This window comes from Zootermopsis nevadensis, unplaced genomic scaffold (assembly GCF_977971745.1).
Source record: "Zootermopsis nevadensis isolate Lab colony 2312 unplaced genomic scaffold, Znev_1.0 Znev_ptg000003l, whole genome shotgun sequence".
NCBI classification, from domain to species: Eukaryota; Metazoa; Arthropoda; class Insecta; order Blattodea; family Termopsidae; genus Zootermopsis; species Zootermopsis nevadensis.
The window spans coordinates 6,977,420-7,004,237 of record NW_028259135.1 but is presented as its reverse complement, the minus strand read 5'-3'; the positions used below and the strand labels follow the sequence as shown (position 1 = coordinate 7,004,237).

The window sequence follows — 26,818 nt, the reverse complement described above, 5'->3', positions numbered from 1 at the left end:
TTAATAACTGTTTTAATGGGTTGTAGTTAATTAACAATTAAAATTACCGTTTTATGTAATTAGTAATTTTGTAACAAATTGGCATGTTTAGGAAAAATTACGAATATCATAAATTTCTGCAAAATACATAATTTAAAATATATGAATGTACAGTGGTACAAACAGAAAACAAACAACAATTTTATTTTAAAAAATGTTTTACATGCATTTAAATGTTGCATAAAATTAGTTTGTCATCAGAGACGTGAGAGTGGCCCAGGAATGTCGAAACATGTCTCCATGTTATAAATAATCTGGTTTACTTTTATTTTTCTCCAACCTCCTGTTACTTTCCACGTATCAAGTCGAAACATTCTCTTCCACGTCATGTTGCCAAATGCGTTGCAGTCTCGGGCGAGAGAACATATTTTACGCACTTACAAAACAAAAAGCTGGCGTTGTCCGAAATAGACCGCTCTTAACGCCTTCGTGTTAATACATGTGTCACCATTATTCCGCAATCATGCTGGACGCCATCCACAGTGTGACGCCTTTTAGAGCCAAAGCTCGTCTAAACAACACTACGTACCGGAATGAACATACGCGTTCTCTGCAACTTCTAAATTAACAGAGAAAGATTACGTCATTTATCTCAGACACCTCCAGTTTCTAGCTATGCAGATCCTGCGCTATTAAAGTCTCCTATAAGTACTGGGGTGGCATACTGCATTGCCAAGATTGGGCTTATAGGATACAATTCTGTTCTTCCGTCTGACGCCGTGTTATTATTTTATATTATACAATAAATAAACATATAATAATAATATAACACAGAGCGAAAGATCAACTATGGTACGTACTAGCTTAAGCATAACTAATTACGGATAATCCATACGCCATTCTTTCCCTCACTCGTTTTGAGAGAAGAATAATATAGAACATTAAAACCTTTTAAAATCCCGCTAACCACACAACCCCGCAAAACTGCGTATACTGGTTTCTGCCTAGAACAGTAAACCTTTCAGCCTGTAAAATGATTTGTCTTCTGGGATTTTACGCCGTATAATCTGGTAGAGAATTACTTGTGTTTTCAGACGGGCTTATTGACTCCATCATCAAAGCGATTAGCTTCAGGATGATGGAGCAGTACGCACGTACAAAACACCCTTCATTTTCCACCGGACAACATCCCAGAACACAGCCATCTTCACATTCGTAGCCTAACCTAACCTGAAACTCCGGTTGCGAGGTCAACGCACACATAATATTTATTACATATGACGTGAAACGTAGGAGTGAGAAACAACCTACTGGTGAAACACAGCGCTGATATTTCGATGGTATTTCAAACAGAGATACGAAAATAATAGTAAAAGAAGATTTAAGAATAGTTTTTACGATGAGAACAGCCAAATGGTCAAGACAGAATTTTGTTTATTAGGCGTTATTTAGTTAAGAGATAAAAACATTTGACACACAATTATTTTCCCAAGAATTCAATTGGGAGCACGTACATTTCGAGAAGTAATGGTTTACTGAAAAATAAACACACAGAGATGTAATCAAAATAATAATTTTCTTTCTTCCTACCCATATCCTCCCCCCCCTTTCGTTTGTGTACGATTATAACGATAAAATCTTCGTCCTCTTTAATGCCTCTGGCGTATTCTAGTTCATTACTAAGTTCTAAAATTGTAAACACATTTCAGACTCCTCTGAAGGGGAATCAACCCATCGCTAGGTTTCTAACTACACAGGACAGCACCATCCAGAGACATCTATCGCTTATTAATGTATTTTAAAAAAATCGGTTGCTATTCATTTTGAATTCTGTCACTGCACGAATACGAATAGTGATAACTGCAGACAACTACTGTACCGTCCCATTACATCTTCTTGAGGCACAGCTGGGGCTATCGATGGGTGGACACGTGAAGTAGCTGAAATAGGGGGGACTTGGTTGGGTGACTGGTGTGCTCCTTAAACGATCACGATTCCAGGATAATAATGGTGATATTTTCATACAGGATGAAAGGAAGCAAAGGGTATATCTTAAGAATAAGGAACAGCGAACACTGTGACTTCTGACTTCAATTTCAACATCGGTCGTTTCTACTTAATTTATTCCAGCTCTGGGGATCGAGTGTCTTTTTCCGCTTGATGCCACGAAAAAGTGATGCACAATTGCATTCCAAATTTCATTTTTCTGAGCTGTCAGAAGCTGTCTGTTTAATGTAACAAAACAACACGTGACTACACGTGTCCCATCAGCAGCTACGCGCTACGCTGACGTGCCTTCCGGGAACCGGGCGGATGGATACATAACGGTGACATTACTTCTACTGAATACCTTGACGTCAAGGTCAGTCCGTCAACCACATGTGTTTTGCTGCCAGTAAAACGCATAGGAACAATTACATCAAGAACAAAGACTGTTTTTCGCTTAGTCATATTTTCACTAGTACAATGAATCATTAATAAATAGTTTAACTTTTATTTACGTCTTATTTTCCACATTTGTTTCCTCTCTTATAGCTGCCTTTCGTTCATTAATCGCTTAAATGTTATTAACATTAGTCACTTACACACATTCTATGGTACAGGATATTATTTGAAAAAATCGATTGTATACTCGTCTTGTCAAAGAAGAACCAACTTTCTTTATGGAACCCAAAGTTTCAGCACCGCGGTCACAGTACAAAGTAACAACATCCTAATTATTATATTTGTAAATCCCACTTTGATGAAACATAAGTTGTTTTACAAAGATAATTTACAATATTTCTTACGCGACGTTTTCCAAAATGTTTACGTATCTTTGCCTTCGGCCTACAATATATCCAGCGACAGTTATACTTTACGTCGACGATAAAACAGACCCAATGAACACTTCCACGTCGGGCCATTATTGTAGGTTCATCGTTCGTTTGTTTCCAGTGGTGCGCCAGTCCGTTAATGCCATTTAACTAGCCGTTACCTTCAGTGTAAACATCCAGCTGACTTCTGACCCCGCGACAGAGGACCGGCCAGCGTTGCGGTCAGCTGCTAACAGGTTCACGAGGTTACACGTGCCCACAAAACATTATTACCGCAATAGGGAAACTTCGTACGGTCTGTGGTAACCGGACGTTATAAACAGGCAATGTAAAACACTGGCCCGCGAGCCACTGATTCGAAGCACTTAGGTCCAAACTAAAACAGCGAATCATCATAATGTCTTCTCAAAGACAGCCAAACAACTTTGTAAAGTTACGCAGGATAGGAAATCAGAAACACGTACAATATTTTGGCTAACAATTTGAAGAAAAGAGAACACTTGGGAGATGTAAATGTAGATGGAAGGATAATCCTATGATTAAATTTTATCTTGAACGAGTTAGGACACGGACAAATATTTTTGGCTGGTTTTGGGGGACGAATTGTCTATCAACACTGCAGAACCCAGAAACGTTGTTGGCTGACTGAAGGAATGCACTGAAATTTATATTATTAAAGATAGGCTAAGTAAATATAAATTACCTGTGCCGCGTAAAATTAAAAACCGGCTATTGGTTCACACTTGTATAAATTCGTCTAATACTGCCTGGATATACGAGGTCCATCACGCCCAACGCCGTTTATATATAGAGAAGAGTAATTTTCAGAAGCTGATGGTTGCTCAGCTCAAGATACAACCTGTCTTTTATGAAACACAATGTTCATTACCTTGAAGATGCCCGTCTACTGGGTTATTGCGCCTTGTACTCTGGTAGAAGTTTACCGACGTTTCTGAGGTCCTTGCTGCCTCCATCATCAGGGCGATGATCACCGTGTTCACAGCAACCCACCACTGGATCCTATCCTGAGTCGGTTCAATCGATTTTACAAAATTACATTCTATATAAGGTAAATTTCAGTACAACTGCTTCTTCATGGCCGAATTTTCCAAAAAATCATGTTCAGACTGACAAATTTGTATGCATTTCTCATTTAATTCCTCTTGATTCAGACACACAAACAGCATTTGGTGAAGAGTACAAACAAATCATGAAAGTACTTTTGAACCTTTCCTCGTTATTAAGAAACACGTAACATTTCGTAACTTTTCTCTCGTTCCGTCATCAGATCAGGGTACAAAATCCAAACTCTTTATCCAGTGGACCCAGTGTATTTGGTTTTACACTTTCATGCAATGACCACAGTAGAGCAGTTGACGTAAGACAGCGCTTTTGAACTGTCAGAAGATGGAAAATTCCCAGGGAGATCCATCCTTCAATTACACCTTCGTCAGAAACCTGAAGATGAATCTTTCAAGTTACGAAAATACTCGCTCTGTAATTTCGAACCCGCCGCTGATTCATCGTTTTAAGATAAAGGCGACTCTCTAAACGAAGTACAACAATCTGTCGAATTTATGGATGCTGTGATGTCGACAATATTAATAAAAACAATTCTCACTGCCCGTTCTTATACGCCGATGTGCCATTATAACACAATCCGAAGGACCACGCGGAATAGAAATGCTATTACATTTTGCGTCATACGTTTTATGTTTCACAATAGAAATAACTGTGGTGAAAGTCTAATGCGTGGATAGAGTACCCTATAGAGAGCATGCAAGATGTATTATATTGAAGTGTACGATTTCATAAAGTCAGTTTTTGTGCCCATTTGTAAGAGGAGTTTGTAATCCAAACGTTGACCCCCACATAACCAAGTCATTTTATGTGGAAAAAAAAATACACTTTTGTGGTGGATATAAGAAGCGAAATAGCGAAATATTTCCTCGAATTTAAAAGTTCTGCTATCCGTAGGAAGACATTATATTCAGAAGCGAGAATGTAGTGGCCATCTCTTATGGCGGAATCTGTATTTACGCTGTATTTATGACCACACTGCATCCCCTAGAAACGCGTTTATGATACTGTAGTTCACAGACGACTCTGTACGGCCAAAATCACAAAAGCCTTGGTTCTCGAAATGTGGAAAAGCTTAGATATTCAGGAATTAAAATAACAGATGAAGAACACATTAAGTCGAGGAAGCTGAGAGCAAATTAAATTTTAGAAGTTCTTACAATTATGAGATTTAAAGTATTTTATTACCGTATTTTCTCCCAACTAAAGCATAGATATACAAAAATAGTTTATTTGTTTTAGACTTTGTTCGTCGACGTCTTAAAGCTTTGTTTCAAAAGGTGGATGTTCCTGTGGACTACAAATCGGGAATAGCTCAGTCTACTGGAGTATGCGTCTCCCTTTCTTACCTTAAGACAGAGCAATATCCAACCATCGAAACTTTGTGATTTGTTTCAGACTCTTCAAAACTCATTCAACACACAACGTACAGGGTCCAGCACAAAGGAAATATAAGCACGCATTTTTAGTTGGTAAATGAGACGACAAGGATCGCAGTCTTAAGCGCTTATGGAGACATCTGAGGCTAAAATGTAAACTATTTCTGTTTCAGTTATGTATTTATGTTTTGCTTACAACGCTGTCAGTTTCCTGGATTATATAGAATAGAATGATGTGATGATTAGTCACCTCGGAAGCAAGTAATAGTTGTCTACTTTAAGATACTATTAATGGCATTTTTCTGGAGGAACTGAGGAAGAAACAGAAACTATAAGAGTAGCCACTCACCAGGTCCAAATTTGAAACCGAAATCAAAGCAAGAATGCTAACCATTCGTTCGCGGCGTTTAGTGCAAAAATACATGATAAAATCCACGAGCGCTAATTGCAGAATGACAGTGTACGACAAAATTAAATAATTCTGCAGCGTTTCGATCATTACAACCAACGAGAGTGAATATAAATGAAACCAAATTCTCATATATCACTCACATGTGAAAAAAACAAGACCTGAGTACGTTTTGAGTGCATTTAATAAATCCTACGCTATAAACTCCTCTGGTACAAAATCATAGCCTGTCAATGCGTCTGTACACTGGTTGGTAGCAATGATAACAAAATTATTAGTGAAAAAATTAGGAAATGTACGCATAGCGTAACAACTGTAGTTCATTACCAGACACGACATAATTTGTCGGAATCCATGACACTTCCAAAACAGGGTGTCTGACTTGCCGCCGGAGATACGTCATCGCGGAGGATTCCCCCACCCCAGGTAACCATGGTAACCGAATTAACCATGATTTCCAAGGTAAATATCAACGTGCAGTCGTTCTAAAACGGACTCGAAAAAGTATTATAAGCGCTTATGTAAAGTGACTATTAAAATTGTTCAATCTGAATGAACATTTAAATGACTCGACAATTTTTGGTAAAATTATCCAATATCAAATGATATCAATTTCGGTTTACCAATTATCGAGTTGTTTCATGCGTTGAATTTCGTTGCCAGCGCGAAGCTGTCAGTAGCTTATTTACCGTTTAATTAATGACGATGGCCATGCGGAAACATAGAAATACATAACAGAAAATGTATTACGATATCAAGATATATCACACTTGCAGCCTATTCACAAGTTTATTAGAATAAATATAAGCCATTATTTCAGTAGGCCTACGTTTCGAGAAAACATCTGTGCAAAGAATGAGCTTATTCGCTAGTAATAAATCAATATCAGGTAATTAGCACTTTTACTTATTTATTTAGGGAATGATTAATAGCGTATAATTTATATCTGACTTCTACTAAATGAAAGTTAAGACCGAATAGTAATTTAACTTTCATAACGAGTGACTCTCCTTGTATATATAAATATAAGCCTCGTTATTTGTAAAGGCGTTTTAATTAAATTAAAATATAAAAATTGTTAAGTTTAATTTGAGATTTTCACGGCGGTGAGTACGAAGATGGCTGTATTCTGTGTTGTTGCGCGTAAACGTTTAGCGACGTTTCAGGGGTGCTTACTGTCTCCATCATCATTGCGTGCATTGGAAACCGCAAGGAGCTCTGAAACGTCGGAAAACAGGTACCAGACTACGCGGAGAAAGATAAAATAAGACAGGTCTCTTAAATTGTTGTAAATTTCCGTCCTAAATAAAGGTCGTACCGGGTTTTACAGTCACTCTAAATTCTTGGACGATACTTTTTTTCCGAAATATAAAGAAAACAGATAAATACAAGGTATGTTTTATTTGCTTACTGTTATCGCTCTTTGTGCTAAACTACTTCAGATATTTTTTATACCTTTTAAAACCCTCTGGCAGTTCGCTGTCATTGGATTCCACATTGAAATTTATATTTTTAAAACGCATGAAAAATTTGATTTCGGAGTAAATTAGAAAGTAAAATGAGATAAAATGAGAAATACGGGTTTTAAAAATAAATCGCTTAATATATATTATAATCCTTTATGACAATCTACACAAGACAAAATCGAATTTGTTACTTGCATGACTTATTTTAGAGTGAGACATCAAATAAAGAACTGCATTAAGCAGAGCCATTTCTAGAAAGCTGATAATTGCCCAGCTGGTCAATAAATTCACCGATTAATTTGAAACTCCGTAAACACAATTATCTGCCACCTTCTCTACTATCTCAAGTTGTAAAGCGAGTCGCGTACGGATTAATAAAATCCACTTTAACATACACAGACGCCGTTAAAATAAAATTCTTAAAGGTTGCCTGCGTAAAAGCGAGAAAGCTATTTAGATTAAATAAAGAGACGATTTAAATACTTGGATTGAAGGGCTGAAGAACGCGGGGTTTAATTCAGTAAGAGGCACAGACGTTTCTCGGCGTTATCATCTGTCTCCAGTCCAGCGCCTTCGATGTTTTGAACGCCCGACTCAGCGAAACGTCGCTCATACTCCAAGCTGTTCCCCCCAGCGCCCGACGAGAAATAAACTTACATACAAAATCAAGTTGGAATCAAAATATTATGTACATAAGACTTAAATCCCTGCATATCGTGCAGTGTATTGATATATAAAATCATGCATACAAACAAAACTGTTTACACATTAAATAACACTTTGTTCACAATCTAGGCACAGACAACGCAACCACGGTTTACCGTAGAGCAACAACGGAAACCTCAAGTAAAACTTGGACATTGGACATTGAGATAAGTAACTCAATTTAGACAATACACCAACTCATGCGCAATTTACGTTCAGTGTTGTATTACATGAAGTATAGTTTTTATAAAGTGCGGCCTTTTATGGTGCCTTGTAACAAACCATCGTTTCATGAATTATATTATTTTGACAGGCTAAGTAATGAATTAATGTTTTTGCCACTGATGATGACCTCTTGAGGTCGAAACGCGTTAGTCATAAAGTGTTATTTAATGTAAAAATAATCAAAACAAACAAATTGTTTTCACAATAAATGACACTAGCGCTAAATTCGTCTCGACCTCAAGAGGTCATCATCAGTGGAAAAAGGGGGAATGAATTTACTGATGATGACCTCTTGAGATCAAAACGCGTTTGGCACTAATATCATTTATAGTGATAACAGTTTCTTTGTTTTGATTATTTTTATATTGTAATACACTACACGCTATGCAAAGTTTTGATGTTATTTAATGTGTAAACAGTTTTTTAATAGGCATGATTTTATATGTAAATAAGAGACAAGTTGGCAAGCAAACTAGTTTTTACAGCGTCCCCCATCTATCATATTGAAGACCTGCAGATGTTACGAGGCACGAACTCACCTGCACGAGGTCCCCGAGGTCCTTGCCGCCCGCGGTGAAGTTGAGGTGGCAGAGGAAGGGTAGCCTATCCTCCCGGGGACGCCTGATCTCAAGGTCATACGTGCGACCCACGTCCCCGAAGTACGTCCTGTTGCAAGCTGCAACAATAGACCAACAGACACTGAGCCCAGAATAAAATAAACCTGGGATTGTAAAATAAAGGGTTACTCCACCCAGCAGATTCGCTTTGGAGAAGCGTCACTGGATTTATCATGAGCAAGAAATTTATACCACACCCTATTTCTTTTCCGGCAACTTTAATATTATCCTCCTAACTACGCGTAGATTACCCAAATGGAAAGTCCCCTTAGGGTTTTCCAGAAACTATTTTATAAAAATTTTACGTCTCGCCCTCACCTGCTAAATGTCCCACCCATCTCATTCTTCTTGATTTTATAAAAATGTATCCCGCTACGCGCTATGTAAGCGCTCGGGGGGAGAGAGGAGTAGCTTCTACTTATTCTTAACCTTCGCCACAAGATGGGGTGAGTGGTCAGCAGCACCCTCCGGCCGCGGCTTTCCCCCGGAACATGACCCTGGTACCTATTGTAGAGGAGGCTGGGTGGGCCCCAGAGCCGGTCTGGACGCAGAGGCTCTGTCTCTGTCGGGGATTGAAGCCCGATCACCCACCCCGTAGTCAGTAATTATGCTCTTTATTTAGAAAATAAAGAACATGACGCAAAATAAAAAAATGTGATTTAAATTATTCTAAAATATTGGCAGGATTCCAAGATGAAGGACACTAGATTAGGCTGCGGTAGCACGGACGGGTAACCGAGAAATATAAATTAATATAAAAATATCCGTTAGAATAGCGAGCGCTGTCAACGCCAAAACGTAATTTGCAGGGAAACATACAGGTAAAGTTTTACCGCATATTACTACGGTGGCAAAACTGACGGAGATAAGCTGGACGGAACTTAAAGCCAGGTCAGGTCAGATGATATATGCATAGACACTTCTAATTGGAAGAACTGAAGAGAAGAGTCAACTTGACTGATATTAAATGAATCACAAAAATCATATGAGGCTGTGGACAGAATTCATCTCGCTGAGAAATGTGTCCAGCGGCTCAATCGTTTGAACGTAATTACATTAAGTTTCCATATGACGTGGGATATTTTGTGACCAGCTTGTAAAGAGTGACTACTCCATGGCGTCAATAACTTAAATCATCGGACTGTTTCAACAGCGAGGATGATGAGCACAGGCATCGGTAGGGGAAAGTGTCGATTTAAGTCGGTCGGTACATTCATTAGTCCAAGATGCGCTTCCTTGGAATTTGCCACTTGGTCTGCTTTGTATTAAATATTAAAACTGCTTTTCCTCTCCTCTGATTTTTCTAAATATTATTTTTATATTTCTCCTTCGCCATTAACTTTTATGAGCCCCAGTTTATCTTCTAAATTATTTTAATTTTCACCTTTTGTTATCTTTTATTTTAATTCTTGTTCCTTGTCTCCATTTTCAACTATTCCCTATACTTCTCTGCTTCATAATTTTTGTTTTTGTCTCCTATTGTTTATTCCGAACGTTCATCTTTCATATTCTGCTTCGTCCACTTTGTACATCTCCAACTTTCGCCTCTGCGTCATGTTTATTCTCGTCTCACTCCCTTCGCGTCAATCTCTGAGCTTCAGGAAGCACTTCGGTATGTTCGTTCGACGTCATCCGCCTTCACACATTTCTGTAGACGTATAAAACGTGTTCCGTTGTTTCCTATCAAGGGATCATTTCTACTTCACTTGCACATTCTCACGTCATCAACCATATTCCAGTACGTTCGAGAACATTTTCGATTTCTTCACATGACAGCAATATTTTTACGCCTTATTTTCTCTCACTGGCTGCCATCAACTTACTTCAGACGAAACATCACATTGTAGAATTTGAGGTTATGTCGGCGGTGAGTATGAAGATGGCTGTCTTCTCATAGCTCTGTTGATGTAGGCAGCAAGGACCTCCGAAACGTCGGTAAACTTCTACCATGCTAACGGCGCAACAGCCAAGAAGACAACCATCTTCGGACTTATCGCTGTGATAATCCCAAACCTCATTTAGTGACGTAGGTGTTAAGAGGTTGTGTTAAAGGGCATCACGAGAAGATATCGAATGATGAAAAAGTGCTTGAAATGTATTTTTTCCAACTTCGCCATCTTCATATTAGTTATCATCACCAGCACAATCTATTTCTTATTCACAACAACTCTCCCATTTTTCCCGTTATCATCATAATTATTACGTCTTTATAAGTAGTCTCCTTCATCGTCTCCTTTCCAGTTCCTGCTTTTAGCCGTTCCACGCTGCACGAACACAACAAATCACGCAGAATCTCCGGATAAACTATCGATCAATCGCTGGTCGATCCCTCCTTAATTCGTTCGTACAGCGCCAAAGGCTAATGCGTCCTTGCGTTACCCTTCGACGCTGTAAGAACGATTTCATTTTAGTTTTTTGAACACTTATGTCACTTTAGCGTTAAGTTCTCATTCCTCCATTCTCCTTCTCCTTTGTTCCCTAATACCGACTATTTCTTCCATCTCCTTCGTCCTATCAATCTCTTCTAACATTTTATTCATTAATAAGTACGAGCGGGAAAAGGCCTTAGGATGTCGCAAATGACATTTACATTGTTCGTGCTGTGAACGTCTAGAGGGAAATTTATTCTCGAGGTGAGTGACCGCAGTGCCATCTCCAGCGCGGTGTCACAAACAACCCGCGATAGTAAACGTTTAAGTTGGCATTGTGCTGGAATAATCCGGCGGCGCTGCAAACTTCAGACTGTACATTTCCCTCGATGTTTTGGTGTCAGGTCACAAATTGTCTATTTATGAAACAACGAAGTCTGTTGTATCTTCGTACACGATGCGTCTATTCTACGCCTGTGTTATCATTGAGTAGAACATCGGACTTGAAATAAAATAAATAAGTGGAGAACGGAAATAATTAGATGATGAAAGAAGTTCATAGTTCACAAGCTGATCAGAAAATGAAGAGCCTTTAAAAAATTATAAGTTTCACAACCTTGTTCGTCACTTGAACATGTTTTAAGCCAGTTAAATTCATTCCTAAACCTTATATATATATATATATATATATATATATATTATTTCTACGTTTTACATTTTAGTAATATCCTCGCATCTATTCAAGTGGCTTCATCCTTTCGGATTTAACGAACAAAAATTTATATACAATAAATTCCCTTTTCCCATGCTTTCTACATACCCCGCCCATTATATTATAATAACACTTAGTGAACAGCACAAATTTCGAAGGTTCTGACTGTGTGATTTTACCCTCTATCCTCATGTATGTTTGAGCTATCGGTCTACTACCGTGGTTTGGATTTCAGGTTAATCTTCTGTCCATAATCATATTCATAATGTACGAGGCTCGTCCACAAAGTAAGTTTCCCTGGGGCCGTTTACGGAAACAAAACACAATTTCATGGAAATATTTATTGCAACAGATACAGCAAGTGTCCAGCTATTTTTCAATATATTCGCCACCGGAATTGAGACATTTGTCATACCGTGGGACCAACTTTTGAATACCTGTGTCGTAGAAGTCTGCCGCCTGGGATTGGAACCACTGTGTGACAACCATCTCCGCCTCTCTGTCATTCTCAAAACGCTGACGCTGACCGGACAGGAATTTCTTGAGGTGTAGGAAAAGATGGAAATCACTGGGAGCGAGGTCCGGGCTGTAGGGTGAATGATTAAACACCTCCCAGCTGAACTCCTGCAGGAGACTTGCTGTCCGTCGAGCCGTGTGCGGCCTAGCGTTATCACTGACCGCACTTCACAGTCGGCGGGAGCTGGAATAAGAACCTCCATCTTCAACAGCTGCAACGATGCTACTGTGAGAACGCGGGAAGTACCGTTAGTGCATGCGCCATGCTACGTCATTGCTCTATCACGTACGCACAGTCGCTTCGCGCAATGTAAGGTTTGCTAGCTGTGGGACGAGTGGGAAACTTACTTTGTGGACGCGCCTCGTACATAAAATCGAGGGTCATATGGATGCTGAAAGATGCACATTCCAACCTTGACCAAAACCGAAGTCTAAGGTGGTCAAAATAATTACGTGGGGGACAAATAACATAGAGAAACACACAGCCGATCAGGCCTAATTAATTATAGAGAGAACAAGGCGAACAGAAGCGAATTAAAGGCCGGTACTTTGTGTTCCACAAACACGTCAACTGCTGAAAATATCTGGCACAAGAAAGACTCTCGCGTATCTCCATTGTGACGAAATCCTCTCTCGCATTTGGCCTCAAGGCCCATTAATCATCAGGCTCGAAACATCGTAGCAAACTGAATAATTCAGAATTTCTAGACTGCCTTAAAATATATTTAGAAGGAGTCTCACGCAATGAGACAACTCCAGAACTCTTGATTGAGTGGATAAGACTCTCAGGTTTCGCATGTTGAATGAGTTGTCAGTCGCTGAAGGCAAAAGAGTGATACAAATTTCTACGGAGCCCTGGAACTGCACAAGTTTCGAGGTAAACTTCGTTACATCTGGCTGTATTATACACGTGACGCAGGAAATTGAAGATGGTGGCTGGATCGGTCCGCGTCTCGGAGCCGTCCGTACAAGACACAATCCGGCTTCCATACAAATTGAGATTTACACGTGGCGTCCATAGTTGACGTCAAATAAAATTAAGGAAGTCGTTTTAAAAAAAAATTCTTTTATTATTCACCCCTGTTATTTTACAGATAACTTCACGAAACGTCGATGCTGATCTTCAAGGCCGTAACGCCGTGTGAACTTTAAGGTAGATATTAATGTTTAGAAGGAACATACTGCCTCCATTTTCAGCTATACAGATTGTGGCCCCCTGTAAAGCTGATACCACCCACAATCCAGACCTATAGTTACTTCTTCAGCGCCGTGAGAAAACCAACTTTCAAAACCAGAGGAAATATTTCAAACACGGGTCAAAAAGGAAACGTTATAATATATTTTTAACCAAATACTGTTTGGCGGTGTCGTAACCGAGAAAAACACAATTTACATAAAATGCCGTGGGAACTTTTTGGGGTGATCAAATCGGGGATGGGACGGCGGGGCATGTCGCACGCCTTGTGAAGACAAAAATGCATACAAAATTTTGGTCCAGAATCCTTCAAAATCATCTGAAATACCTAGTTGTAAATGGGATGATATTATAAAAACGGATTTTAATAATGACCGACTCTTGTGAACTCGATCCGATAATGAACCTGTGGGTAACATATGGAGAATCTCCTGACTATCTGTGCGACTATTAGCTTCTCAAGGACTCTGTTCCATGGATGTTGTTATATCTGACAGACCTAGACTGAGCGACGCGTTCCGTTTTTAAGATAAACTGGACATCAAAATAAAAACACGATAACGCCTGTAACTTAATCTGTTTTTTGCTCAGCATCACTGAGTTAAGAAGGTAAATTTGAAATTCCAACATTCTGTCGTGGCAAAGCCTGCAATTTTTTTCGGGTGGTTTAGGTGCACGCAAGCCACTCTTCCACTGAAATGCTGAATTGAATAGACGCATGAAACGCATCACTCGGCGAGGCTTCGGAGGTTTCCAAGCAAAAGATCTCATTTAGACGATTTCTTCCAGGCAAATAACCACAACGGGTGTGAGAAAACGAGCAGAAAGCGCACATAAATCATTACGCGGTCCTCATAAAAGCCTTAGACGCACAAAGAGCGACTGACGAATGAAATACCAATAAAAAGAGGATTATGAAACGTGAATAATAGCTAAAGCTTGCACAGTTATTTCGTGGTTCTGAGCTATCTATTAAAATGCTCCATCACACGGAATGGCTTCTCCAACCTTTTCTGCAAGAAAGCAGACCAAATTCCTATTCTGCTTCATGTGCAATGACAAAATAATATTCAATACGATGTGATAACTGTACTTTATTCTATTACGAATTATAATAGTAATAGACAGCATACACTGTTATTAACCAATTAAAAGTGTCATTAAGGTAAAAATCGACTTTTATTATGTAAACTTTGTTAGGTTTTTTCCTTAATTTGCTTCAAAATAGGAAGTCTGAAATAGGCCCAGTCAACCACACGAACAGTCTCTTGATAATCATTTTAAAAATCTGGCGAATTTGCAATTAATCTCTTCACCAGAAGCATTAAAGGTGTCTGGAGCGCATTGTTTTAAGCATAATGTGTTTTAAATTAAGACTACCGGATAGACAAGTAGCCCAGAGCCATGTTAAATGAACTACCTTGCATGAGATACCTAATGACCGAAGAAGGACGCTTATATTCCTAAGAAACGTTGGTATCGAAATACAAGTCCACTCGCAGTCACAAGCAGGACGACAAATCCCAGTATCCATACACATACGCAGACAAGCTACCTGCAGTACTGATTTTCTTTTATGGCGGTGATGATGATGTGGATTCTGAAACCGTGCATTCTAGTCAGTAAATGCAAAAGGTTTGGACACTGTCTCGTACTTTAGCCCTGAAGATGGACACATTATGTTTCTGCGAAACGTTGGCATCTACCGACGAGTCTACACGGAGCCAAAACCGAAAAGGGTAACGTATTTACGCAACTACTGTTTACAAAGTTTAGTCGTCAGCTTATTGAAGGGGTATGAACCTGCGTCACAGGAAAGACTGAAACGTCACATAGAAATGAATTGGTCATGAGACGAAGAGAGACAGAGATGAACGCACGGGAGAGATTTGTCTTAAAAGTGTGGTGTGGGGTTGTGAATCGGATCCATGTAGCTCAGGGTTGGAACATATGTTGGGGGCGTGGGGGTGGTGGTTCCGTTAACACAGTAATGAACGTTCGCTTTTCGAAAACGCGAAAAATTTCTTAAGCATCTTAAGAACCACCAACTTTTTTCAAGATGGACTCCGCTGCATAAAATTATTAATTCAAAATACTCGTATAAAATAGCGCTTACAAATAATTTTCAACGAGAAATTTTCTGTACAAGGCACTTTAACGACAATTTTCAACCTGAATTTCCCCTGCTCCGCGCCTTGTAAATTTCTGACGTGATTGCGAACGTGAATGCGGGTTGGTGTGTGAAGACCGTCTTGCTGAACGCGGCGTGGGATTCCTTCGGTAACCAAGGTAGCAAAATATGTTAGCTTTGTGGGTGCAACGATTTCTTCGCTCCTGCGTCTTCCGCCCCACGGCTCCTACCTTAATCCCTGCTCCTTCAACCACGCACTCCCTCACACACAACATTTCTCCTTACTCCCGGTTCGTCTTCTCAGCTCCAAAATTCACCCTCCAGGAATGAAAAGCGGGAACAGCTAGCATCCCGTAAAATACGTTTGCATATGCCTGGAAGACGGGGTGGGATAGATTTATAAGGATAGGCTCTGACTTGGGTTAGGTAAGTACATAATATAAATAAAGCGAAACCTAAAATGAACCACCTGAGATTATCATCCAGTGTTGCATGGTTTTGAGTTCGCCCTTCGCGTGCAGGAACCCTACATTTGAGTGTACTTTTTACAAATTGACAGTGGGTTGAAAAAGATTTAGAACTTTCGGAAGGAATTAACAAAGATTAGTGCGATGTGTTCATATGATGGTGATGAATTCTATAGCATCAAGTTCTGTGCCGCAATTCAGAAATTACATCTACGATAACACAAAATTAATCCGTCACCCCACGCAGCTGCTAGGAGGCGATAATCACTGTGCCATTGGCTGTAAGCAACCATACACGTTTTAATGTTTGGGGTTAAAGGTATCTGCAAATTGTAAAGCCACACAGTGACAGAGCGTGGGATATCAAATCTGCTTGTCTTTAGAAACTGAATATAGTAATAAGTAAGCATATTCATTGTTTATTGCAGAAAATGACATTAAGATGGCTGTCATCTGGTTTGTTGCGCCGTGTAGTCTGGGACAAGTTTACCGACGTTTCAGAGGTCCTTACTGCCTCCATCATCAGGGAAATTATCATCGCATTTACACTCGGTTGCAATAGGAAATGTGCGGATGATTTTACTAAACAAGAATTGGTTAAAAATGTATTATAAATAATAAGCCGTGTCAGGAAGATATGCGACTGCTAGCGTAGTTTCTGTACATAAAACTGAGAGGTAAATAATCATTAGGTAATTTTATACTCCATGTTTTTCGAAATATTGATAAACGTTTACCAGATTACACAGCGCAACAACCCAGAAGACAACCATCTTCAGACTCACCGCTGTGAAAATCTCAAATCCAAAACCAAATCCCATGATTAAATTAACAAATGAAGGTGTTATTTATTTTTCATTTTGATAATGAAGCTTCCTAGAAATGCACGTAGCTGATTGGTGTAGAAGATATAAGCATTAAACACGAATGTATTACAGATATGTGACATTACATCGGTTTAGGCAATGTCAATTTCAAAGGCAGGCAACATCTTTTTTAATACATTGCATTTTTACTAAGATATTAAATATCAATTAATAAGAGAATAAACAAAGAACCAATTAATCATGGTGTTAAACACTGAGACAAGTATATTTTTATCAATACTTACACTTTTATTTTAATTAACTGTTTGAGAATCACTCGATTTATGGAAAGATTGACGTGAGATAGTAATTATAAGTCATTTTTTATCTGTCTCATCCTAGACTGAGTTTAACATTAGGTGTAGGATTGAAGTAGCGAAAGTGATAGATAGATTCGGTTGTATGAAACAGTTACAAATATTTAAGTCAAAAACTTAGTGGTGGCAGCATGGCTTCCATGTTTCCCAAATTAGACAAACTTAAGGTTGAATATCACTCTACTGTTAGACAAATATTTCATTCTTCAGGAACACAAGCAATTTGAACACTCAAGCAAAGTCACACACTTTTTAGAGCTCTTCTAATCTGTTTTATACGTTTCAGCAGAAACAAAGGCGAAAGGAAGAACACAAAGAAAGACAGAAGAAGTACAAATCAGTTTAAACAGATAAATTGCTTACGTCGAAACAGGAAAAGGACTAACATGTGCAGGGTCACAGAAACACAATCAGAGATAAATGGGAAGAATTAGAGAGAAAATAAAGCACTAGCCATCCAGTTCTCCTTCTCCTACCATGGGGCCTCATGGTGTTGCAATCCACTCTGAACCTTGTCCTCTCTGGATCATGCCTCAGGTAGGATTCGAACTCACTAAAATCCTGTGTTTGATCGTCCAGGATCCGCCTGTCATAACCCAAGGTCACTCCGGTAGGATCAATCAGTTGGAATTGGACATTAATGGCTTCCAGAGAGAACCCAAGCCATTATTACAGAGGACGGTCTGTCAGACAAGTGTGCCGAGCGGTAAATAGTCACCTGCCACGATTGATCCACGGCAGGAAAGCCAGGCTGGCCTCGACTAAATGAAAGGCGGTAACATTTCCGTCTCAGAAGCTCGCTCTGTTTCCATTGTGGAGGAATTAGGGGATTTCGGAGCAAATATGGCTTCTTAATGCGGTACAAAATTGCTACAAGCGGAGATCCTGAAATGACTCCCCAGAAGACAGTAGACGTCAGTAGTGATCATCAATTAACATCTCTGACACTGAAAAGACCTTACCTTTACCAGGGTATTAGCTTTCAATTGCAAAACTAAGCAGCATTAGTTTAAATTACCTACACCGGTAACTAAATACTAGACACTAATTACAATGCAGTTTATGTACATCACTTACATAATTTCTTTACAAATTTACACCACACGTTGTTAACATCCTCTGATTAAAATCCGTGAATTCCAGGACAAAAAAATCGACCTAAGGACCGGCTATATTTACTGACATTTTAGTCGTGGCCTTAGGTTTTACAGGTAAACTTCCTTTCATATCCCTTCCATCTCATTATTCATTAATGATCCTATCACTCTGTGTTATATAGTCTGAGCGTTGTTACCGTAAGTAAAGACGTACAATATAATTTTCACTTAACTTTATAATATGCCATTAGGAAAGGTGGAAAGTGATTAGGTAGGACGTTGAGTTGGACGGGACACATCAGCTTCTGTGACATACTGGTGGATGACAATTTGGTGAAAACACCTCATAAAGAAGAATATCTAGGCTGAATCAGGTGACTTTAATGAAATTGGTCTAGAAGTAAAGACGTAGAAAATTAAGGTTATGTTTACGTCTCGTCCTCATAAATGCAATAAATCATTTGAAAATGTGATAGTATAATTCGGAAAAAAATCAATGGTCAGTTAACCACAGAATTCCCTGATTTTATGTAACCTGAAACTTCATTAATATGCTCACAGTATGCTGCTACTTAAATTCAGAATTAGTTAGCGGCTATCAGCCGCCATTAATTCTGGAGCAGACCCGGACAGCGTCTTCCAAAGTTGATGTTTTATAACTCACAGATTCCAAACGTTGGTTGAGTTAATTTTTTCAAAATCATATCAACTCTAGCCAGTACGATTAAAATTAGCCCTTAACGTGTATGTTACGCCAGATAAATAAACCAACCGGTGTGCTTAATTAGAGGGGTTAATTTGGATTCGAAGTTTAACGAGTCACATAGCTGAAACGTTAAATTCAGAGGACACACCCACTCAGCTTTTAGTCTTCATAATAAAAGACGTATTATTAATTTTAGAGTTTCGTTCGGACATTTGTTTATAAAGATACGTCCTCTTAAATGTGCAGTGAAATTCAGTGTCTCCTCACAAAAATTAGGAATTATATTGTCACAAGTATTAGCCATGAGATTCGTGACTTCCAGTGCCCTCAACGCAACCACATCACACGACGTTAGAGAAACTTCGACCAGCGTTCCGAACACGAGCAAATATCTTGGAGGTTGGTGGTAAGAATTTGAAACCACTCGAAGGATTATAAGTTCTGTGAACACAAGCTCCCTGGTCACTTCCTGGCCATGGTTAGGGATTCTCAATTTCCAACGACTCGTGTGTGGTCTGTGGCAGCGATTACACGATACGGCAGCAGTACGCAGTTACCGACTGGACTGAAGAGACCGGACATCACTGTATATTGCGATGTAGTAAAAGTAGCGAATAAAGAACAATTATTTCAAGTCCGGCAGAGACAATTCATTATAAACAAGTGTTAGTGAATAATACCATCTGTCTTCTTAAATGAACCCACGTGTAACCAGTGCTACACGTTAAAATATATTCAAACTTTTATAAATGAATTAAGCATAGCGTATTAAATAACAAGTGAATTTCTTTAGAGGAACATGTGTACTTTATTATGTCGGGAACTGAAGTTTGTAGCTCTCAGAAAGACTTTAATGATGTTTAAATCGGTTCTAAATTAATCTGAAATTAATTTTGCATCGATAAATTACTAGTAACCTGCTACGTTCGTGTTCTGCCAGTGTATGCAAGTTAAAAGTGAACTAATTGGTTTCAAAGCTGCAGAAACTGAATTTGTTTTCTAAGTCAACATCATTATAAGAGCTGTGAGCCCTGGTTCTTCATCAGAGAGCTGATATTAATAACAATCATCCCATCCCGGAAGTAACCGTAAATACGCTCTGAGGGAGTGTTTTGTTTTTTGGAACTTGCGAACTATAAAATTAAATCACCCCGACAACCTCACATATATATTTACTTCCTTCAGACCCGACCCTTAATATCCGGTTTCAAGTGTCATTTGTTGCAAACTTTGCGTAAAGTATTCGTAACATTTTAAAAATTAAGTTGAAGAACCGTTAAAAGAATTTTTTCCACTGATATTTTTGAACAAAAAATGTGTTCAATGCACAAGTAACTGACGTTACTGGACAAATTAATTCATTCGTAACACGGAGACGTGTTTAATACGGTTAGATAAGAGTACAGTTTTTTTTATAAATTCATTGCAACACAACAGGTGTTTTAAACACCAACATAATCCAGCGTGATATTCGTTTAGCAATTATTATTTATTTTCTTAAAACATAAAGGAAGTTACTGACGAAGAATCAAAAGAGTTTGCAACGTCCACACTAGTCAATAATTCTCCCGGCGAAAAATATCAAATATCTTAGACTATCCTAATATGTATACGGGAGGTTAAACAGAGTGCGTGATATTAAATCCAAAGTGTACATAAGTGTTGTAAGTGTAGACAAAACTCTACATGAGCTTAAGAATGTGTTTGCACATGGTGGGTTCCAAAGATGACCAGAAAGCACGCCCCGGTTCTGAGTCTACGGAACATGTTAATCGGTTTTAACTTGATGGAAACACATCATCGTAGCGAATAGTGATCTGTGGCCAGACTTAGCACCAGAATCAAAGAGGTTTAGCACAAAATAGCTCCACATGAGTTCCCCACCATCCAAAAATAATTCAAGATGCAGCTTTCAGTTAGCAAGCCAATGGAAAGTGTCGTTTGTGATTCAGAAGGGATGATCTTTTGTTATATGCCACCTCTTTCAACAGTTTGTGTTCAGCTTTAAAGTAACTTCGTTCTAAATTCACGCAGTAATTTTCAAAAAAAAAGGGAAACTCTAAAAAAATAATAATTTTGACGACAACCTCTTTTACAATCCGGATGTAACCCCCAGGGATTACCACTTGTTTGGGCCGATGAAGGAGCAGTTGGAAGGGCAGAAATTTCAGACGAAGTAAAGAACTATATCCTGATTTGGATACCCAGTGATCTTATTTATTTCTGTGCAGCTGGCACCAGTACGTTGTCATGGCGATGGCAAAAATGTATCAGTGTGGAAGGACGGTATCTGATAATACAGTAATAGGTTTACGATTCTGATACGTAGTTGTTTTGTGTAAAGTATAAGTCTATTGTCCTAGACTTGAACCTTGAAATAACTTCGTATATATATGCCGTGTTTAACGGTGCAAAATATGCGCATTAACGAGGAAATTATTTAACGAGTGCGATGCAATATCACCTAAACCGAGTTTATGTTATGGAAGCAAAACTTTGGTTTCGAAAAAGAAATACAAAAATAATACTGAAAAATAATCTCATATACATTAAATCGCTACTGAAAACAACTTTGTGCCACATTTCAAAACGAAAAATTAACTGCTGAATACAAACATAACTGACAACGTAAAATACTGTAAATTGATACTGAAGACAAGACGCAGACATAATTGAATACGTGTCAAAACAACATACAGACGAGGAAGAGAGGTTAGTAAACGGCAAAAATATTTTATGAACCGGGCTATAAAGCTTGAGGCCCTGATTGAACATAACTTATTGCGAGTAATTGACACCAAAGTTAATTTGACTGATAAATGAATTAACAGTAGCAGAACTGCCACTTTTTCGGAAAATATGGAAGATCAATAATGCTTCTATCGAGAATATTTAGTGTAAATCTTCCATCGAAAAATGCATCAAAATTCACGATTAAAAAGAAGAATGTTTCGCTCCTAAAGCACTACGTAGTCTGTAAAATCACCTTAAGCACTGACACTAGATGTGATTGTGCAAGCACTTCTCGCCTAAAAATGTGACCTCTGTGAATCAGGTATACTACCTGACTCTGTGTGATCTACCACTTATTACTTTTCAAGTGGCCATGTATGTCACTTATTATGTGCATCACTTAAAACCTATTAATTGCCTGCAGATATTATTTATTACCTAGATGGTATTTATATAACTTAACATATACAAAGTTGATAGGTCTTTGTGTATAATTAAGTGCCTATTAAGTTACTATGTATATCACATAATGACTTGAAGAGACTATTTATAACTACGTTACAAGTGTTTCTCTGTCACTTACTACCTATCAAGTGATTATGTATACCGACACGTGTCTGTGCTGCAAACTCTCAGAAAAACATCCGACTTCAGCAACACCCATGAAATTTTGCTGTCTCTTTGGCATTTAATCTTCGTATAAATTCCCCCGTCCCTTCGTAATGGATGCTGTGAGAGTTACAAAATTGCCTCAAGCTTCTCCCATCTTGACAAAGCCACAACGACAAAGTAAACCATTTATCCTGAAACATATTTTACTTTCTGTATGTATCTACTGCCTTTCGCTGTTATTTTTATATAGAAACTACAATTTTTCTGCGGGAAACATTTTCAGTGTTATCTCAACCAGACCCATAAAGAATGAAAAGAGGAAAATAGAAAATTACGTAAAAGAAAGGAAAAAACAAAACAAACAAACGTAAGTTCAAGAGCTGGCGTTGTAAGTGGAAATTGCTGTGTTATCTCTTGTCTGGCTTCCATACATCGTTTCTCAGATGTCTTTTTTCTACTACCCTCTTTGAAACATCACGAAAATATAACACACCTATTTATTTCCGTCCCAATTAACATTGTTGTAAGATGAGAAATTTGTGCTCGAAGATAAAGACTTGCCCAGAGATGTGTAACGACCCGTCTCACACCAATAAATGACCAGCTGGTAAATTAATCTCGTCTCTAATGAGAATGTCTTTAAAAAAGAGAGACAGAATTCTGAGGAGGCCGCAATTTTGTGTGGAATCATCTGAGAAGAAATAACAATGGTAGATGTAACCACATAAATGCTCTTATCTCAGTCAATTTAAAAAAAAAGATTATAATAAAACAACCACAATAGCCCATCTGTCAAAATTTCCACGAAGTGTTGCCAAAACAGCAGATCCAGAGATGACACTATCAACTGCACTACAAAAAAGTCTCTAAGGTTTGGAAGTAACACATTTGAAAGCAGGAAATATTTATCATTTACAGTAAGTCACTGATTAACTACTGTATTATATAACGGTACTATTTCAGTTACACTAATTACATGGTAAAATGATTGTAAACTTTAAGATGAAAATTACTTGGGAGCGATCGTGAACATGGTCGACTACTGAATTCAGTGACTGAGGAAAGCCACGTAAAACCCTAGCTGAAAGAGCCAGTTCCTCGCTAAGATTTGAACCGAAGACCTCCCAAAAAACGAAGTATGAGTGATAAATAGTCGGTTGATGAATGATAATTTTTGCTCATTTTATGAGTCGATGTTTCTCGGATTTGCAGAAAATCGAGTATTGGATGAAGTAACTACTCAGTAACTTTAAGTCCATTCGTGTCAATCTCAACGTTTCTCTTATATAATGCAGTATAATTCAAATTAAGGGCGATAAGAACAACACATTTATGATGCATTTTAATATTATACTCAACTGAAATCCACATCTCACATTCCCGAAATCAAATTTATAAATCATATTATTCTCACTGAATCAAGAAAGATACCGTGGGCAAGGCTTATACCAGTAGAGAAACACAAATTATTCAAAGACGCCAATAGTTAGATCAAGAATAGGCGAAAGTGGAATGACGAATAATAGAATCGACTCTCAGAATGTAGACTGCATTGGCATTGCAAAGGATAGGTTTCAGTGTTAGAATTTTGATTTTGTGATTGCGGTGATGAAGCAAAGTTTCACATGAAATCATTAACATCTTCTATTTGCCCAATGGGACGACTTATTTTGCTTCAGACACGTATTTAACATGAACTGTAAAACCTCGTTATACGAGAATGAACCACGACAAATGTTGAAATTTACCCAACGTTTCGATAGACACTGCAGTTGCCATCTTCAGGGAGAATATATATTTGTTTATTTGTATTGGCTTTTACTTAAAAATTCTGTCTTTAATCTAGCATGGATTACACAATCTCATAAAAGGATAAATTTATATTACGTATGTCCTTTTCAAATATAAATTTGACTTTCTTTCAAAGACATCAAACGAAACATCAGAACAAGTAGTTTTTTTACAAATAAATTAATTGCAATTGCAGATTTAGCGTTGTTATATTGTATGTATGACCTGTGATGTCTCCTAGAACAATCACTACGGAATGTGTTCAGCACCAACAAAAGAATAATCTTGGCGGAGACTGGAATTAAAAATCGATAATTCTGTCATATCTCGAACAATAGCGCTATTTTGAATACAACCAGTTAGACTAAAGTAATCAGCCGATCGCGACAACTATTCTAGACTTCAAACACGAAACTCTGATCATTTCGTTAGGTTATTAATTTTGGAGAGGGTATTAAAGTGTTAATATACTTTTATTTTAGTTCCTATATGACCTGATTCCGTGTGCAATATCTATTTTAATAATTCTGCTACAGTACTAAAACATGCTCCGTATAATTAGATGAGAAGTTTAATTGCATGCATTTTGTTTTAATCTTCAATTTTTTTATCCTGTAATATAGAATAGAGATTTCATTATTCACTCGTTTCCATTTACAGATATTTATTACCTGGGGTTTAAAAGGCCCATAGCAGAGGTCACAGAGTAATGATACAAAAGATTGTAGAGAATGTACTGGAACAGGTATTACCTGCATTTAATGAAGTCTTCTCGAGTGATCAGCAGCGTTGTAGTGGCATTGAAACTGTCACAGTCACTATAAACTAAAGGTAAAATTTAAAGTTTTAAAATGTAGAAACTAAAGGCAGTTAACTTCATCAAAAACTCAGCAATTACTGGTCCCGCAATAATATAGAACTATAAAAATCAGTTGCTAAGCAACAAAACACGAAACGAAATGCACTGTGGGAAGATGATGATACAAACACTAATTTCTTGTAAGACTTGAGGTTCTCACAGCGGCGAGTATGAAGATTTCCGTCTTCTGGGTTGTTGCGCTGTGTAGTCTGGTCGATGTTAACCAACATTTCAGAGGTCATACTGCCTCCGTCATCAGGGCGATGACTACACAGCGCAACAACCCAGAAGAAGGAAATCTTCATACTCACCGCCCTGATGACGGAGGCAGTATGACCTCTGAAACGTTGGTTAACATCGACCAGACTACACAGCGCAACAACCCAGAAGACAGAAATCTTCATACTCTGATGACGGAGGCAGTATGACCTCCGAAACGTTGGTAAACATTTACCAGACTACACAGCCCAACAACCCAGAAGACAAAAATCCTCATACTCTGATGACGGAGGAAGTATGACCTCTGAAACGTTGGTTAACATCGACCAGACTACACAGCGCAACAACCCAGAAGACAGAAATCTTCATACTCTGATGACGGAGGTAGTATGACCTCCGAAACGTTGGTAAACATCTACCATAATACACGGCACAACAACCCAGAAGACAAAAATCCTCATACTCTGATGACGGAGGAAGTATGACCTCTGAAACGTTGGTTAACATCAACCAGACTACACAGCGTAACAACCCAGAAGACGGAAATTACTAATTTCTTGGTTGGTCGATACATGTTTCTATAACTTATTTAACGACGACTTCCAACTGAATAATTTAGAAAGTGTCCAGTATGAGGATAATGGTGAATAATAAACTACAAACGATGTGGCGGGAAGCAGTCGTGGCCGATACGTAGACTACTGTTCTATATCTGCCTGGTTAAATGAGAGACAAGAAAATGGCTGTCTTCTGGGTTGTAGCGCCGTGTAGCCTGGTGGAATAAAGGGCAGGAGAACAGTTCCAGATGAGAATCGAAAAGTGGACTCCCCGAATTCGGCGTAAGAGTGCTAACAGAGCGACGTGCTACAGAAGCCAACAAGTAGCATCAAATGGGCCGATGATCCAGAATGGGTGGTTTATACCAGACTGGGTTTTAAATGTGTTATTTACATCAGTAAAAGTGTTCATTTTTGTTTTGCGGTAAATTAAACTGCCACAGGGCTACCTATAGATGGAACATCAGCAAAACGTGTGAGAAATATGGATAAAACTGTGTAAAATAACAGCTGAATAATTGCTACAAATACACAGAAGTGTTACTTGGATCGGGAGGTTGAAGGGAGGTTTAGACTGTAACCACCATATAAAAATGGCATCGGGTCACATCCTGGAGCATTTCAGCCCAGTGCAAATTTATACATAACATTTCCAAAAGATTAATTTTAACAATATCCCACAGTTTACATATCGGTTTTCGAACTAGAACGTTCGACAAGGTTCGAAGAAATTTTTTTACTTATGTATTGATATATACCACGTGTTCTGACCATCAGAACTTCCATCTTCATGAATTTCTCGTGAGTTTGCAAAAGTTTTGGAAATCTGAAATGATAGGGGAATTAAACATGTTTTAGGATCCAGTTTTCAGGCGTTCTTTTCAGATGTCCAAGACTTCTGATAACGTTCTAGTTTCGAATCGATATCTTTTGTTCCTATTTCATATCCAACAACCTCATTACGAAGATGGCCGTCTTCTGGGTTGTAGCGCCGT

At 38.4% G+C, this 26,818-nt stretch overlaps 1 protein-coding gene across 2 annotated transcripts in view; it reads right to left on the bottom strand.

Moving 5' to 3' along the window:
* The window catches only part of LOC110827831 (uncharacterized), a 350,935-nt gene that overhangs the window by 46,009 nt on the left and 278,108 nt on the right, over positions 1 to 26,818 (bottom strand). For both annotated transcript variants that reach the window (XM_087341458.1, XM_087341463.1), the window contains exon 3: positions 8,599 to 8,735. In XM_087341458.1, coding sequence (XP_087197584.1) covers positions 8,599 to 8,735 — 137 coding nt within the window. The remainder of the gene's footprint in view (positions 1 to 8,598; positions 8,736 to 26,818) is intronic.